We start from the raw sequence: 19,269 nt of genomic DNA on the forward strand, positions 1-19,269 counted from the left end.
AGCTGTTTGTTTTATGTTTTTAGTTGTATAAGTTAGTTAATTTTAGTGAATTATTCTTAGACTGTTTTAGTAGTTTCGTATGTGTCAATTTTGAGGAGAAAAGTACCTTCTTTTTTTTTAAAAGAACGAGAAAAATAAAATGGAATTGGATGTTCTACTCAGAATTACAAATTACATATTCTGCGTTCTTGATATTTTCCTTATTATTTGATGCAATCCACTTGTAAAATATGGTTTATGTTGCATAACCAGAATATGAAAATTGAAATGTTTGATGTGTTAATGAAGCAGCATGATCCTCACTTTTGAAAAAAAAGTACTGCAGCTAAAACTTCAGTAACAAGGCAGCTTCCTGCTGTGATTTTGAAGACAAGTAAGATTTGGGTGCATGTGAATCATACTGTAGGAAGAGGAGCGCAGGTATGAGGGGCTGCTGTTTTTGTGTGTATATGCATTGACACTGCTGTATGAACCAGTAAATCTCAACAAAGGCCATTTTTTCATGTATTGTAATACCTGTGAGCCTTCACCCAATCACACTGTCTTGTAACGCTCTTCTCCTGTCTCTTCGCAGTCGGTGCTGGGAGTGCAGTGTGAAGTGCAGAGGCAGTTGAAGGCCTTCGTCAAGCTGGAGCGCTTCGGGCAGATCTATGGTGCCAGCAGCGCAGGGTGCCAGCAGTCGGAGGGGCAAATCCGCTTCGCCTCGGGGGGCTCAATCTTCGGCAAAGGGGTGAAGTTCGCCATCAGAGACGGGCGCGTCACCACCGACATCATCAGCCTGGCCAACGAGGACGGGCGGCGCACGGCGGCGGTGCTCAACGACGCCTTCTACCTGCAGGACCTGCACTTCACCATCGCCGGCACCGACACCCACTACTTCGTCAAGCTGGGGCCGGTGGAGAACGACCTGGCGCTCATCGGCATGACGGTGGGCCGCAGGACCCTGGAGACGGGGGTCAATGTGACGGTGTCGCAGATGAACACCGTGCTGAACGGCAGGACTAGGCGAATCACAGACATCCAGCTCCAGTACGGGGCGCTGTGCTTGAACACCCGCTACGGGACGAGCATAGACGAGGAGAAGGTGCGCGTGCTGGAGCTGGCCAGGCAGCGTGCGGTGGCGCAGGCCTGGGGGCGAGAGCGGCAGAGACTGCAGGAGGGCGAGGATGGCACGCGCTCGTGGACAGAGGGAGAGAAGCAGCAGTTGCTGAGCGCCGGTAGGGTGCAAGGCTACGACGGCTACTTTGTCATTTCAGTGGACCAGTATCCCGAGCTGTCAGACAGTGTTAACAACATTCATTTCATGAGACAGAGTGAAATGGGCCGGAGGTGACATGAACACAGGGAGGCTGAGTGACAAACATGGACAGCATTGAGGACTACTTGCCAAAGACAGCTGCTTATGTGGCCACTTTTTTTTGACTGTGTTTTACTTATTTTTTTATTGAAAACAAAAAACAGACAAAAAAAAACTGTTCTATACAGTCGCACTGTATTTACTGAAGAGTGCCCAATTGTTTTTCATTTTTATTTTCGACAATCCATTGAAGAGGGATTGCAAGAGGATGAAGTTCGCGATCTAAGTGACTTGTTTTTTATTTTATTTTCCGTCCCTGTTGGTGTGTCTGTTAAAAAGGAATCAAAATGGAGTGGTGTAAACGCATTATATTCACTGGTTTGCTCTGCCTCCTGTGTGAAGCAAAGTGTGATCCACAAGCGTGTTTCATTCCAGGCTTTTTCACGCTCCTGACAAGAAGAAGAGGCGTTCTCGTTTCCTCGCTTCTTTTTATACTTGAAAACCCATTTGCCACTTATGGGGGGAAGAAAAGAAACCTAGATAACCTGACTCAATGTGGTCACCTGTGCTGTCCATTTCCTTATGTCCATGTTTCAGCTGAACTTGTCAACTTCTGTATTTTATCGTAATTTCTTGTAATGTTTTTCAAAGTTTCAGTCTGGCTAAATCAGCAGTCTCAGTCCAAGTCCAAGCTCTCAAGGGCTCTGGGTTGTTATTCCAGTGTATTTTTACAATTGACTATATTTCAGTTTACATGAGTTATGTTTATCACTAGAGTTTACCAAATTCTTTCAACATTACAGGGGTGGGAGGTTGTGACCAGAAGGACTTGTGAAAGCTTGTATGGAGGGGGATGGGAGGGCGGGGAGGTGATAATAGAAATTAATAGGTTGGTGTTTCAGTCAATTACAATTTATTTATATTTTCCTTGGTCACTATAGAAGTCTATTGTGAAAACAGAATCCAGTGAATCCATGTCAAGTGGGGAATTTTGAAATCTGTATAAAAGCATTGAAAGGTATTTTACTCAAAAGGTTTTTCATTTTAAATCTGGAGTTTTATTTTCCTTTTTCTATATATACATACAGTATAACAAATGTGAATTCAGAAATGTGAAATATTGTCCCTTTTATTGCTAACTGTTGTACTTGAACAATATTTAAGGGTGTTTCCAGCACATGTGAAATAAAGTATAAACATGTTTGGAAAGTTGTTTTTAAATGGTTTATTTGTGGAAGATTAAGTGTAAAGAATTACATTTTTACCCTTTTTAGGCCAGTATTAATGCAAAGTGCTTTTTAGTAATTTGCTCTTTTAAGCATTTTTTTATTTTCAACTGTGAATCACGTGGCATAACTATGCCCTCTAAAAAAAGACTTGTGAATGCTTTTAAAAGACAGCACGTTACTAAAACATATACTTTCATTTAGAACAACGCTATTAACACATTGACTGCTGGAGACGACGAACAGTGTGTGAAATTTTGTTATTGCGCAGCGCATTCCTTCAGTGCTGCTTTGGGGGTCAACCTCCTCAGCGCTTGAGTTATTGCTTGAAATGGTCGACTCTGTCCCAAAGTGGAGCAACGCGCATTAAACCCGAAGATATACGAGCTCACCCCTGAAAGCTAAAAGATTTGCATGCACACCAACCTTGGGTCCCAAATTATTGGCTTACCTTCCTGGACATTTAGTTAGCCGGGTGTTTTTCAATGTTTCCTGGGTTTACATGCAAGACACTGGAATTTTCTCTTTGGAAATGAAATATGTGGTCAATGTGTTAAATACTTAGAAAACTATGACTTGTGATGAGCTTACATTGGCCATGAGAACAAGTGGCGGTGATCTGTATCTTTTTCAGGTGTAACATTGAAATCTAATTTTGCACTGATGCCTGACTTGTTACCACTTACACTACATGACACCTGAGAGGGAGAAAAATCCTTAGAAAAAATATGTAAGTGTGTCACAATCTTTATAAATACCTTTCAAGTAAAATCACACTTTTGTTTTGAGTTTTTTATGTTTTAGGTTGTTTTTTTATTATTCTGTACTTTGTAAGCATTAAAAATGCAGTTTAAAAAAAACTAAGACTTTACGTGGGGGAAGAAAACTGCATTATGAAAACCACACTGAGATCTGTTGTGTTGTAAAATTGTACTTTTTCTAAAGTTTTGGATTCATTTTGAGATTTTTTTTTCTCAACACCTTGTGTTTCTAACACTGTATTCTTTGGCCATGTAAATAAGATCAAAACATAAAAGCTGTAAATAAAATGCAAATGTAGATACCTTCTAGAGCTACAGCAGCGACCCTGTGTAGTCTTTAGTGGAAAAAAAAATAAAAACGAATATTTTGTGTTTACTTTTATTTTTATTTTCCTTATAGTTTCCATTTAAGCATAGAAAATTAAATTCACAGGTGGGACGAGGGATTAGAATTTGGCTGGTGTACAATATTTTTCACTAGATGTGTCTAGTTGATTTCAGTTGAGCGAAATTGAATTGTTTCTTGAGCACAAAAGGGAACAGTCCATTTACGAACATTTACACACATACACACTTGATTGGGTTTTAATTGAAATGCGTTGTGGAAACACCCTGTGGGTAATTTCTCACAGCATTACAAAATAAAATGTATTTTATTAAAAAAAAATTACAGAAAAAAAAGAGACTAGGGTACATCCAGAGCTCCCAGCAATGGAAATTCCTCAGAGGAATTAAGTGAGAACTACTTTGAAGAAAACACAGGTTTTATCTTATGGGTGACAACAATACAGCTCTTATCACTTGTGTTCTTTTTTAAGGAAACCAAAATACCGCTATGATGAAGTCTTCACACAGAACTATGTTATTCGACAGTAGATGTGTTGTCATAAAACTTTATTTCAGGGCTGTGAGTAGTATTGTCATTGAGCTTTAATCATTTTAGGTGTACACTAGCTTTTTTTACCCCCCCCAAGTAATGTAACTATTTTAAAAGACAACACAAAATGGAAGGTAAAAAGAACAAGGAAAATGTATGTCCAATTTTCTTTTAATTAACCCTGCAAAATACCTCATTGCTCATTGTTATTTAAATTCAGTTAATTACTCTGCACGAGGTGTTGGTGACAGTTGTGTGTTGCTCAGCTGGTGGTGCAGATGTTAATGAAGTGGAGGAGGTGTCGTAAATAGCACGAGGTTTCATGTAATGGAAGGAAATAAGCATATCTTCTGTTTAAATGAAGCTTTCATGGTGTATGGATACCTTTCTTTGATGTATTGCACTTATGCGTCTTTCCACATTTTGTTAGCTTATCCTTCCTTTTAGAAAAAGGCAGTCCATTTTAGGTGAAGTATGAATATATATGAGGAATCAATGAAATGATTCACATTTAATGCCATCAAACACAAATGCTATGAATTAGTTATTTAGCTCTTAAGCCCTTAAGAACCTTTTTTTTCCACTTACAGTAATTCTAATTGAAAATTATTTGCACGAATGAAAAATGTCTCTAAGCATCTCACAATGGACTTAATTTAGAAATTAGCATTTGCCTGAATTTGAATTGTGTCCATTGTGAACGTCTTTAGTACAGGTCCTTTCAAGTATAAAATTTACATTAGAACTTTTGGAAGTAACCGTCTGTGATGTTTCAATATATGGGCCCGAAAATTCAATTATCCATTTAGTGCTTTTTTTTGTATGCATAAACAGAAATGTTCGGTGGAGTAATAGAAAAAATGTGCATGTTAGTCTTCAATTTTCTATTAATATCTCTAAATTACACAACCAGTTCCTTAAAACTTCTTCAACATGTAACATTCCTTGATATTAAATAAGGACAATTATGTTTTTTCTCTACTCAAGGCAATTTGCCACTTTGTATGGCTGGTAAAATTAAATTTAAAAATAGAAGCAGAACCATAGTCAAGCATATTGTGCTCAGGTTCATGTCCTGTTATCTTACATCTTTGAACAACATGAAGGTCTTCTGCTTGTGAAAGCACACAGTTATCAAATCTCCCAGTATTGTTAGGAAACAAAACACTTAAGCAACAACAACAACAACAACAATTCCAGTAGTTTGTAAGATATTGCTGGGATTTTCTGGAATCAATGAGGTATTGAAGCTTTCATTACAGTTTATTTAACTAACCTTGAACCCCTCCCCTCTGGAAGCCTATATAAAAATCAACACAGAGCACAATTCTGAACATTTAGACCCAGAAAGCAATGGGAAGGCAAGGAGATCCTATCCATGTTGCAAATAAGCACAGGTGAGTGGGGAAAACATGAACACAATAGCATTTATATGACTATATTACATCAAACCTGTTTTTCTAAATTTGTAAAAAAAAGAAATTATAAGCATTTAATTTCTAGGTGATGTATGAACTGAAACATGGGGCAACATCCAAACATGTTTATGTGCATTTCATGGATCTTTATGTTCTTGCCTGGCTTCCATGTTTACAGTCCAGTTTGGTTCTGGTTTTAAGAATCAGGCATGTGTAACTATTTGTCCCTACAGTGGTGAAAAATAATAAGTTTGAAAAGGATTCTACTGAGAAAGGTTTGGTATGTGGCTGGACTTGAGTAGTGAAAAGGCTGCAAAATATGTTTTGTCTTTAGTGCATTTTTGTTTTTCAGGAATATCCATGTACAAATATTGGTAGTAAAATGGCCAGGAGAAGCGAGAAAGATGCATAAGGTAAGTAAGCCTAGTATTAAAAAATCATACAGGTTAAGTCTTAGATGCTGGGGTGCTGATGACTGATTGAACATTACCTGCTAGAGATTGTGTGTGTGTGATGCTGGCAGCATCGATCCCACATCACGACAAGAGACACAGATGGAAAAAAAAAAAAACAATACCTATCTATCTAGCTTTTCCATGCATACAGTTTTGATCACACAAAATGTAACGGATACAAATATTGCCTTACCCAAAAAGCAATCTAACTGTACATTTCATTAGTATACAGCTAGAAACAGGTGAAAGACAGCAGGTCTCACATCCCCCCAGCACATCCCCAGCCACTGAAAGTCTATTAGTCAAAACCTGCTGTGAAAAGAAAACTCCATTCCTGCAGAGACTGTGGGCTTCACAACGTACAGTCTTTATTTACAGCAGTGTTTCTTTGGGGTTTCCTCCCAGGCTAGGGCTAAAACCATTCAGCATAGTAAATGCATCTAGTTTGAAGTCTGATTTAAGTCTTACTTAATCAGATTTAAAAAATGTTATTACAGAAACAGCCAAATACTGGACTCACATTTTTTAGAGTGTAACACTGAAATATTCTAGCAGGCAATAGAGAAGAAAAAAAAACTGAGCAAAGGAAAGTAACAAAAAGGCTTGTTTGTCTTTCTTTTGTTTGTTTTTCAGGTATTCCTGCAACATCTGTTGGTTGGATGTCAAATACCTCACTACATTACCTCTATTAAATGAAGATTTGAGCTTTTTCTTCTTCTTTGTGTGCTATGGCTCATGGGTGTTTTCAAAGCACTGTCCGAAACCTATTTGCTTGCACAGAGGGACAATGGACCACTTAAAGAATCCCATTGATGTTTTAGGTTTAGATTTTAGTTTCATCTTCGGTTTCATCTTTCAGTTTTTGTTTAGAATAATGCAGGCAGAAAGCAGGGGTTGAAGGGTAAGCAATTTTGGAGACCGCATTCCTTTCAAAGCGGAAAGAGAAAATTTTTTCCTGTCGAGGTTAAGGCTTTGACTATGTATTTGTTAGCTTCCAGTCTGTTCAGATGAGTCTGTGAGTTGCAGGTTACAGTCTAAGCCATTTGCCACTGCTGCTTTCGGACTTTTCTTCTAAAGAGTAATGCAAACATGTCTGCTCCTAGCAACAATAAGTAAGCAAGGTCTCTGGGTACATCAAGAGTGGGCCTTTGAATCTGAACAAACTGTGATGGCATGGTTGTTTTAAGGAGCCTGAAGAATTGTGTCGAGCCCACAGCAGTTTCCAATGATCAAGGATTGTGTTCCTCTTCGATCCTTATTGTAGGTAGTGTGGTATAGATGTCTGATTTTTAGACTCCTGATTGCAAGCACCAAATAAAATCAAGCACCAAATCTAAATCAAATCTAATCTCATCTAAATATGAAAATACAGTATTGTTAGTATTAGAGGCAGTAGTAGTAGTCGTAGAACTCAGACCACATGCTCTCCAATACATTTGTCAGGAAAATCATAAAAGCTAATGAGAAATGGTTAGGAATGACTGAACCACAGAGAGGAGGAGAGGGTTTCAGTTTGAGCTTCATTGAGTAGAACTGTTTCTGTGAGACACCGTAGTGCAGTCAGCATGTTAATAAAGGGGGCAAGGAATTGTAAAGGATCGTCATGGAACCTGACTTTGATGTGTAGTATTTACAAAGGTCAGAAACATGTCAGATTGGTTTCCTGTACGAAGGAGGATGTCGGTTCCCATTGAAATCAGAAGATGACACGCATACAGTGTAACTCTGAGGAAATATTTCATTTGACACATGGGGAAGATATGACAAATAGTAAAAAAAAAGAGTCAAGTCTCCTGTTTTCATTGTTTTCCTTCCAGCTAGCTTTTAAGTACAGGTTAAAAACTATGCCACGGAGAAACTCCTAGTGCTGAACTGTGATTTGAAAAGAGAACCTTACATCACTTGATTGGTCACGAAAGTAGAAAGAAATGCATGCACTGAAAATCTGACCTCACATAAAAATTTAGAAGTAAGATTTATAACACTTTCCCCTGGAAGCGCTGAAATAATCAGACTGTACAGTTTATTTAATTTTTAACCGCAACATGTCAACTTGGCTTGCGCCGTTATTTTGAAGTGCAGAGGGAACAATACAAATCACTGTCTGCTTAACAAACAGCAACAAGCATACAGCAGTGATATTTAAAATATTACAATTTTTTTTTAAAGAACAGACCTTCAGGCAATTAACCTTATAACAACCTTACGCATTGTCAGAATAACACATTTTTACATTCTTCAGAGCAAAAACGATTTGCAAAATATGAAGTGATTTGGTATCTTGCTCTGGGAGTGAGACTGTAGCAGAGCAATTCCGCCTGTAATTTAAAAATGTAGCCACGATATTTTCCACACAAAAAATGGGGTTCAATGGAAACAAACAGCCACAATTTCCAAACGCTTTCACGTCATTCCAACTGACAAGTATAAACAAAGGAACAATCCTCAAAAAACCCAGCTCAGGTCTTTTTGTTTTGCTGTTTTTTTAAGTAGGATGGACACACCATATATAACCTCACTACACTACAAATCATATAGACAGCATAACCAGTGCTATTATTAAGCTATTATCCCTCAGTTCAGATCTGTCTTCAGATAGAGGTTTGAATTCTTGGCGGAAAGAGACCAAACAAGCATTCTCTTTTCTCTTGTAAATTCTCTTCTTAGACTCTGGTGTCAGTTAGTGAAGGGATTAACTTTGTGCTTAATTCTCAGCATTGTTTACTCTCAGCTTCTTGTCTTAATGATCCCTTTTCTCGTTGAGTCATGAGTCTTCCTGTCACCTTCTTTTAAGAAACGGGAAATGTCCAAACAGAGATCATTTAAATATTTAACTGAGGTCAGTCCATTAACATTATTGTAACACCTGGGTTCTGTTTTCAAAAGGAACATGTCAAATTGCAGCACCAAAACAATCTCTGTGGGTTAAAGGTTCCACTAAGAGAACTGCCTGTGAATATTAATGATTCAATTAATGGCATTTTTAATTTAGTGCAGAGAGCTGTGGCACTGAATATGTTTTTTAGTCATGATCAGGACATTTGTATTTATTTTAGAAGTAAAAAAATAAACTTGTTGTTCTTGTTGTTATTGTTTGTTTTAAGGGCTCCAAAAGTCAAACAGATGTTTTCCCCCAACCCATTCTGGTAAATCCAGGAAACAGTGGTGTTGCATTAAAGCAAAGCATAAGCATGCACCTCTCATGCCCTTGGTGGAGATTTTTTTGATGTTAGGGTTAAAACAAACATCTATATTTCATCAGCGTGAGCTTAGGCAGCACTTGGCAGCTGTCCAAATCTCAAAATGTATAAAACATAACAAAGTATTTTCTGCTTGGATTAATATTCACATTAATTATTTTAGGCTTTTCCTTTCAGGGATATAGTTTTCATCTCTGTCTTTCATAAAGTGGCTTACCATTAAAGTTCAAGAACATATTACATCAAAAGCCTCCTATTCTATGTGGCATACATCACCAAGATTTTTATATTTATAGGCAGTCTGCCTCATCCTTATGGCCTACTTTTAGTTTTGCACAAGCAACACCCAGGTCTCTGACTATTAAATGATGTGGGCTCTAGAAATTAAATGAATCTCTGCTGACAAGTGCTATACAGCTTTTGAGTATTTTACTATATATATATATATATATATATATATATATATATTGTGCGAATCAAAATAAATAAAAAAACATTTATTTGGATCAAAATTGCAGGTTTTAACACAACAAAATGTGAAAAAGACCCATGGGAGTCTCCCATGGGTCTTTCTCACATTTTGTTGTGTTAAAACCTGCAATTTTGATCCAAATAAATGTTTTTTTTATTTATTTTGATTCGCACAATCTGCTCAACACTTTGAAGAGACAAGTTTTTTTTTTTTTTTTTTTAGTGAAACAGCAGAAAATAAATGTATTGGTTAGAGATGTATTCATCCCCACCGAGTCAATACCACCTTTGGCAGCAATTACAGCTGTGAGTCTTTTGGGGTCAGTGTCTACCTGGTTTAAACATCTGGATTGTGCAGTTTTAGCCCATTCTTCTTGGCAAATGGTTCAAGTTCTGTCATGTTGGGTGGGCATCTGTGGACAGCAATCTTCAAGCCTTGCCACAGATTCTCTGTCAGATTCGAGCTTTGACTAGGCCACTATAGGACATTCACACAGAATCCTTTGCCGCATCTTTTTGTAATTTCCAAGTAGGATTTTACATGGGCTTTTTTAAGAAATGGCTTCCTTCTTGTCACTCTTCCATACAAGCCAGATTTGTGGAGTGCCTGAGCTATTGCTGACACATGGACAGTTCTTCCCAAGTCAGCCATGGAGCGCTGTAGGTCTCTCAGAGCTGTCATTGGCCTGTTGGTGGCTTCTCAGTTTGGGAGGACGGCTGCTCTGAGTAGATTCTGGGTGGTGCCATACTTTCCACTTCTTAATGATTGACTTGGCTTTGCTCCAAGGGATATTCAATGCCTTTGAAATCTTTTTATACCCCTGCCCTGATCTGTGCCTTTCCACAGCTTTATCCCAGAGTTATTTTGAAAGCTACTTGATCTTCGTGGTAGTATCTTTACTTTGTATCTCTACTTTTCTCTTTTGTATGAGTGTTTGGAGGGGTAAACCCTTTAGTGGTCCCAGGACCGATAGAGATTCCCTCAGTTTATTTAATGCACTACACCAGGGCTAGGCTTTATTTTTTTACAACCTTTTTTAAGGCTATTCTTTGTTTCACCTCGGTCAAAGCCCCATATCCACAGCTAACCACTCTTGAGACCCCATACCCCCATCTGTGTCACATAGACACTTTTCAGAGACCTTTAGAATGAGTCCAAGTTGGCCAAATAATATAATCTCTGATTAGTTTAAAAATATTGCCAATATAGAAACTCTATTAGAGTTCAGGGTTCACTTTTCCAGGCATAAGATTATTGAACAACTTCAGCTTTCAAAACCTTTCAGTAGAAAGGAAGAAAAAAAAAAAACTCTTCATTTTGCTCCTGAAGTTTGAAATCTAATTTCTCCCTCATAACATTTCAAGATCTCTGGCGCAGTTGTATTAGAGCCCACATCCAGGAACAGTGCGTCCATCAGCAGCTGTGTGATTCATTTGCTGTTACTTTTCCTGCATTCATCCACAGCATTATTGTAACTCACTGATAGGTATGCTCAGGCAAACAGCACTCATTCCAGGAGCTTTCTTTTATGTGCGGTTGCAGGCTGCACAATGCCAGCAACTTTTGAAATGATGAAGGTACTTAAAAACTCATTTATGAAAACCACTATATACTACTTCGACTACAAAGAAGTGGAAAGGTAAAACGAAGACATAAAATGTATCTGTCAGTCATCAAAGAATATACTATATGTACTCTTACCGAAAGTCCCGGCATCAGCATTAGAATGCCTTTAAAAAAATTTAGAATTGAAGGTACTATTCTTTTTTAGATGTCTTTACCACAGGTGCCTTAAACTTAGTAAATAACATTGCATTTTAAATAAGAGAGCATTATAGACTCACAGAAGACTGTATAAAAAGGTGCATGAAAAAATAATTAGTAAAAATACAAATAAACAAATAAGGTACAGAGTTAAAGGATTATATAGTATCTTTCAACGCCAATCATGCATAAAAGTGCTTTTGACTTATTTTTCTTTTATAACTAGTGTACACTGTTAACTGAACAAGTTCTGGTGATAGCAGTTTGGTTTCAAGGCACAGAGCATCTAAAGGGGTAGTCTGAATAGGCAAGGTTCAAGGGGGCACTTTTTTGTGCATATTTGTTTGTCGGTTTGTTTTCAGTTACATAGAGTATGTACTGAGATTTGAGGATGGGCTTGGCTTGAAAAGCATTGCGGGAGGAGGTGGGGTGGGGATAGCGGGTGAGATAACGAGAGGGGGCCTGCTGTACACAATCCTCTCTTGGGTTTGTGTGCATGTTTCTGGAGTGAGTGTGTGGGTGTGTTACAGGAATGGTAAACGGCTCCCATTCAAATATACGTGCTGGGTGGAAAGGTTACCATTACTCTTCTAGTAAACAAACAAATGAATGACCATAACGGAGCTCATTGGCACAGTGGCTGGCCTTAAAAACCAATGTTTGGCTTCCTCCTCTCCCCTGGACTGGTGTGGGTAAATTAGACAGGCTTTGGTGTGCCCGCTCCTCCTCACAAGGCATTTTGGGAACGCCAGCCAGGTTTATAAATATCTAGCTGAGCTGCTTCCTCCTAAGAGAAGAAACTGTGCCAAAATCCACACGTTTAATGCACCATATGGAACATATAAACCCAGCCACTGGAAGACACAAACGGATTTGTTCCCCTTGCGGCTCAGATACAGGTTACAGCAGCGGGACTGTGCAGTAGTTGACGAATCCAAACAGCTTATTAAGAGCCGCGATGTCCATTCCAGTTAATGGGTAGCTGCTGTGCTATTGCAAGGCTATACGGTTTGTTAATTCCACTTTGCCTTCGCCTGTGACTCAGACAAGAACCTATAAATCAATCGTCCCACAAGTGTTACTGGATATTTAAATTAATAATTTATAGGGACATGCTCCTTGTATTGAATTACAGAAAGCTTAATCCATATCAAACTGGGTCCCATATAAAAAACATAAAGGGGATTTGTTTCACTTTTTAGATGATGGAGGGATTTATATGAGATTGAAAAATAACAATGGGCGCAATAAGCTTCATTAAAAACCTTAAATGCAGTAATTAGTGATAAAGTTAATTAAACAATAACTGTTTCTCATTGGATAAACTTAGAGAATGAGTATTCAGTTTTTGGATAGTTCACAATGAAAGGCAAGCAAAACTCACTATTGTTCTTGTTTCTATATTGTCACTGATGCTGATGCCAACAGTATCAAATTAATAGAAGGAAATACATTTAATTCAAAAATGTATTATATATATATATATATATATATATATATATATATATATACATACACACACACACACACAATTTTGTAGGCATATAGTCAGGTGTATGATTAAACAATTATACCAAACAGGTGCTAATGATCATCAATTCAATATGTAGATTGAAACACAATCATTAACTGAAACAGACACAGCTGTGCAGGAGGAATAAAACTGGGTGAGGAACAGCCAAACTCCGCTAACAAGGTGAGGTTGCTGAAGACAGTTTACTGTCAAAAGTCATACACCATGGCAAGACTGAGCACAGCAACAAGACACAAGGTAGTTCTACTGCATCAGCAAGGTCTCTCCCAGGCAGACATTTCAAGGCAGACAGGGGTTTCCAGATGTGCTGTCCAAGCTCTTTTGAAGATGCACAAAAAAACGGACAACATTGAGGACCGTAGACGCAGTGGTCGGCCAAGGAAACTTACAGCAGCAGATGAAAGACACATCATGCTTACTTCCCTTTGCAATCAGTTGATGTCCAGCAGTGCCATCAGCTCAGAATTGGCAGAAAACAGTGGGACCCTGGTACACCCATCTGCTGTCCAGAGAAGTCTAGTCAGAAGTGGCCTTCATGAAAGACCTGCGGCCAAAAAGCCATACCTCCAACGTGGCAACAAGGCCAAACGACTCAACTATGCACGAAAACACAGGAACTGGGTGCAGAAAAATGGCAGCAGGTGCTCTGGACTGATGAGTCAAAATGTGAAATATCTGGCTGTAGCAGAAGGCAGTTTGTTGGCCGAAGGGCTGGAGAGTAGTACACGAATGAGTGTGTGCAGGCAACAGTGAAGCATGGTGGAGGTTCCTTGCAAGTTTGGGGCTGCATTTCTGCAAATGGAGTTGGGAATTAACAATAACAATACTCAATACTAAGTTGTTGTATGATCACTCCAAAGAAAACACAATGGAAAGTGAAAAGACAAGAGAGAATGTTTTTAGAAGTCTCCCTTCCCCCAACTCAACCAAAGTTAACTTTTATTTTATCATTAATGTTTCATGAGCCCTCCAGCAATATGGGACAGCTGAGGGTGTGTAGAAAGAATAATTAGAGAAAGAGAGACAAGGTCAATGAGGAAAGTTAAGGGAGCCATTTCATAAAGCTGTTAGGAGCACACCATCGGCTGCTCTGTGTTCTCACGAATGAGTGTAATAAACATGGTGCCATGTTTTGAGAACTGCCAATCTGAAATAGCAAAGGACCCATTTTATACTGTGATGCAGAGGATTTCTAAACTCAGAAAACTGCATATGAAGCACATTTACAGTATTTAAACTGTCTTCCTTTGGAGCATAAATAATCCTGTTAGGAGACCTAACTAGAGCCGTCACTCTTGCACCAAAAATCGTAATAAATCATAATAATATCCCAGTGTCGGGTGAAGGTCCTTTTAGGAAAATTGAAGTAATGATGCTTTTTAAAGTTCCCTGTGCTTTATTTTAAATTTGGCCAGTGGTTTGCACTGAAAGAAACCCCTTTCAGTTGTGGTGTGATGGTCCTGAGGGTAGCCGCAATGCGTTACACTAAAGGTCACACATTCAGACCTCATCCATAACTTCAAAACCCACTGTCAAATAACTTTCAGTGATGCCAAAAAGAGAGAACGGGAAACTAAAGAACAGCCAGCTAGGGCTTGTTTGATATATGTCAGCGTTGAAACGAACATCAAATAAACAAACTCATCCAACAAAACCATTTACAGCTGTACTGGTGTTCATTAGAGCGATTATTTCTGTGGTGCTAATTCTCAAGAACCGAGTATATTTGGAAAGAGATGGAGTGGTTGTCGATAAGACAACGTGGTGTAGGCTATGGGGAACATGCACTTTCAGAGTGAGGCTCACAGTACCAGTATTTTATCAAACCTACATAAAACAAGAAATGGAATTGATTCTTGAAAAATAAGATGGAGTTATATTCCCAAAGATATTCTTGGAGCTGCAGGATGTGTCTACCTAAGCTCATTAAGCAATGACAATTCAGAAAATCAATATCCAGAACAAACGTTTCCAGATCAGCAGGGACACACGGACCCGGAGACACAAATGGAAATTGGGCTATCTGGAACAAACTCCCCAGCAATGTGGTTGAAGCTGAAAATAGACTGGAGAGGATCCTTGGATCACTTAGTTATTAATGGACACCAAACGAGCACAATGGGTTGAATGGCCTCCTCTCGCTTGTAAACTTTCTTATGTTCTTCTTATGTTCTTCTTATGTTCTAAACCTACTTAACTTGTACAACATATTGAGTCTTTAAGGAGCATTGATACCCTCCACAAAATATAATTTTAGGAAATATACTGTAGTAGCAGCTTCAGATTAATAAACAGGGAATTTGTTTTCAAACAGTATTGTTTTGTTTTAGTATATCTTTGAAAATCATTAGCCTTGTTTCACAATCATTTGTTCACTGTTGTTTAGAACTCTTATTTCAGATTTTTTTGAAACGAGTCATAATAATAAAGAGGTATCTTCTAGAACTAGCATGCATTGTTATATGACTAATGCAGATCCAATCAGTAAATATTAATATCAGTTTAAGTGTTATTGGAAAAGTGAAAACTCAGAACAGGCACACTACACATCTGGAGCTCACGAATAAGTAATGCTGGCTTTTTAACAACCCTTCTGAAAGCTGAACTCTTAAATGGAGCTCACTCTTGAAACTAAGCATCAAGCCTGAACAAACAACCTCCCTGTCTGTGCAGCCTAATCACATATTGATTGAAACAAAGCAATGGAAACAAATAAGGATGTCCAAACCCCCAAGAAAGACACGAGTTTCTCTTGTAAAGCACACTGACCTTGGCGGGCAAAAACAGCAGAAATGTGCATGACACGTTTCAATTAGAGAGACAGTCTAAAGGGAGAGTGTCACGTCTCAAATGGATTACAAGAAGTCACAAGATCTGCTATTCAGTCGTTTTTTTCAGATCATTCTGAGAGTATGGCAAGCCTGAAAATGAATTAAAATACTTCCCTTTTAATAGTACAAGAACATACATCTGTAGGTTTTCGTCATAGTTGTGTTTGTAATATTGGATTTAGTTCTATATTCATCTTATATTTTGATGCACCTAACGTATTTGTCAAGAATAGTTACTTTAGAGTTCAGTTAAAAGCAAGGCCTGTCTTTGTTGCTGTTGTTGTTTTGAAATAGAAAGATGAATACAACAAAGTGTATGCTATGACAGTGTTGGGTAATGAGTACTAAACGCTGATCACTAAATTATATTTAAATATACAATATAAGCACTGATTAAAACACAAGAGAATCCAAGGTTGGTTTGGTCTGCAAAGCACATCTCTCTGGGTGTGATGCAGCCACTGCTCTGGATTACAGGCATACTGCACAAATATTTACACAGAAGCTTCACTAGAGATGTTCTGCAGTAACTGTCTAATCTTAACCACAGCCCCTACTGTTAATAAATAAATAAATAAACATATGCAATTAGAATCTGGCAGAACGCAGAGCACTTACTACAGCTGCTGTTCTGTAGAGTTAGCTCCCCATCTGGTGGTATGAAATTCAAACTGCATTATTTAATCACTGCACTTACTGGGTTGGGGTGTGCAAAGCAAAGAGGTGTGTCTCAGTAATGTTTAAACCAAATAAGTTACAGAGGAGGAACATTTTTAAAAAGTCCATCTTGATATGCTAGTTATCGCAGAGAAGTATATGTATGCTTTAAAGAAGATGCATATCATTGATAGCATAGTTTGGATTATTATAGCCCTAAATTAAAGTAAAACACATAAATAACGAATTCATGTTCTTGAAGCCGACATTGTAAAGCAAATGATTTACAGCTGACACTCCTCTTCATGCAACAGCATTGCACTTTGACTACAGCATCGCAAAGAATCTTGTGGATTGTGTTTGGGTACAGAGCTCTTAATACACACATTGTTTTAACCTGGTTTTTAGTTTGTAATCAAAGCCAAATACACCAGTGTTCCTATCAAAATGTAAACTCTTAAGTTATTATTATTGCTACTACTAATAATGTAATAGTCCAGAAATATGATATTACCTCCTATGTCCTTCTAAGTCAATTGCTTTAATGTTGGCAGGTGTTACTGCACTGTTTGACTGTGATGAGAAGAATATAGCAGCAAACACTGATTCCCTCTCTCCCATGTCTCTGTGAGCTTCAGGAGACTGATGTTCAGGAGGTTTCTGTTGTCCTTTCTGCTTTTGTATTACGCATCGGAACATAAGCATTTTATGGATGCATTTAGCTCTACTTCAATTTGGTAGAAGAAAAAGGGTATTTGTGAGCCTATGGTGCATCATTGCACTATTTTCGTCCATAGTAACCTTGGGCTGAAGCACATAACACTTGAAAGTAATGCAGCCTGCATCTTGTTATACTTCAATATCCCGGATCCGGTTTCTCCATGGCTTCATTTGAAGCATGGGGCTGGCTAAATTTAGAACACTCTGAGGCCTGAATAAAGGATGGCATAAAATGACCTGGCTGAGGGTATGATTAAAGTGCACTTTCTCATAGAAGTTTTTTATCGGGTGATAATGATTATGATTACAGTACAGATAATGGCTGCTCACATGTGTTGTACATTTAATGAAAATGGTACAAATGACATAATAAGGACACAGTTAAGCTGATTCACGGTGTCACATCCAGGGTGATGCACAATGCTCTCTGTCAGCTGAATTCAGTGTCACCACCCAAAACCTCATAAAGGGACGACGCACTGGCACATGTGATATAACTGGCTACAGTGAAAGTTTGTGGGCCTAATTTAAAAATTATAATGTGAGCATTAGCAAGTTATTGGAACAACTTATGGTGGGAAATACATCAAAGTTGAGTCACACTAACCACACAGAGTTCATGCACCAGCACTCCTACCACAGTCAAATGAAATTAAACTTACAGTATGCTGTTGATGGGTTCCTGCTGTTTTAAAGAAACTTGGGTTCATAAGGTCATAACCTTATGTAAAATACGTATGTGTTTCTAGTTAAAACACATTTTTTTCTGAGCATCTGAAATGATCATGAAGAATTCCATGATTTTTTTTTCTTGCACTTAATAATATATTTGCTTTGCCTAACCTCGAAGCAGAGGTGAGCATAGATGACTGACTTTTACACATGACCTATCCTGATTGTGATATTTTAGTTGTTATTTCCAGCCTGATGATGTGCAACACACACTTCAGAAAACGTGTGTCACCTACTCAGATTTGAAAATAACTGCACATGCCTTTGTGAACCAGCACAGAACACATTGCTGTAGAGGCTATAAAAAATAATTGTTGATGAGAAAAGACACTACACTTTGGCAACATATGACTTGTATCATATAATTATATAATCTCACTGCTCTGTTATGAAAGTGGAGCCAAATATGATAATACTGATTGGACTGGGTTTTATCTATTCTTTGGTAGATATTGGTTATATGCTTTTTTGGATATACAGAGCTAATCGAGTGATTTTCTTATTTGTAATTGAATTATCATGTGAAAGTGAGAGTTGTGGTTTGATGTGTTTATATTGACAAGGGGAGGACCCCCCTTATCCTCTTTGTGTAATTGCATTGTCTGAGGTAATTTGTAATACATAGATTTTAACCTTCATTTGTTCCCTCTGTTGAGTCAGCCCTCTTGGAACTCAGATTTTCAAGGACAAACCCCTCCTAGTAAATTAGCTGCATTAAAATATTACACTATGTAGTTTAGTAATAGCTGAGTATGTAGGATACAATGTACAAAGTGTATCAGCTGTTAATGTAAAACAGTCAATCATTAAACTGTTTTAGAGGACAATAGTGTGTTGTAGGGGACAGGGGAATGCTACACACTACACTTTATCATATTTTACCCATGTTTTTACCATGGTACACCATACTACACTTTACCATATTTGTTACCATTGTAAACTATACTTTACTAGACTATGCCTTGCTGTATTTTTTGCCACAGTACACCACACTACAATCATGTAGGGGAGAAAGATGTCAGAGCCTCATTATGTCCTCTCATTATGTCATCTATGACATTTCCTGTTCCCTTATAACACTTTTAAGCTGCCTTGTACCACACTGTCTTTTCCTTATTGGGCTTGTATTTGTATATTATAAAGGGACTATGAATTACAAACAGCTGAATTACTCTTGGGGCTATTTTCATTGCATGAACAACAACAACAACAACAACAATAATAATAATAATAATAATAATAATAATAATAATAATAATAATAATAATAATAATAATAATAATAATGAAATAGAGATACTAAATTACTACCGGCTATTATATTAC

The 19,269-nt window shown here is 37.9% G+C and overlaps 1 protein-coding gene across 2 annotated transcripts in view; it reads left to right on the forward strand.

The window, feature by feature from the left end:
* tenm4 (teneurin transmembrane protein 4) overlaps nucleotides 1-3,660 on the forward strand; it is a 193,336-nt gene extending 189,676 nt beyond the window's left edge. For both annotated transcript variants that reach the window (XM_066699386.1, XM_066699387.1), the window contains exon 30: nucleotides 575-3,660. In XM_066699386.1, the coding sequence (XP_066555483.1) occupies nucleotides 575-1,333 (759 nt within the window). In that variant the 3' untranslated portion in view covers nucleotides 1,334-3,660. The remainder of the gene's footprint in view (nucleotides 1-574) is intronic.
* The last annotated feature ends 15,609 nt before the right edge of the window (nucleotides 3,661-19,269 follow it).

This window comes from Amia ocellicauda, chromosome 3 (genome assembly GCF_036373705.1).
Source record: "Amia ocellicauda isolate fAmiCal2 chromosome 3, fAmiCal2.hap1, whole genome shotgun sequence".
In the NCBI taxonomy this organism is placed as follows: domain Eukaryota; kingdom Metazoa; phylum Chordata; class Actinopteri; order Amiiformes; family Amiidae; genus Amia; species Amia ocellicauda.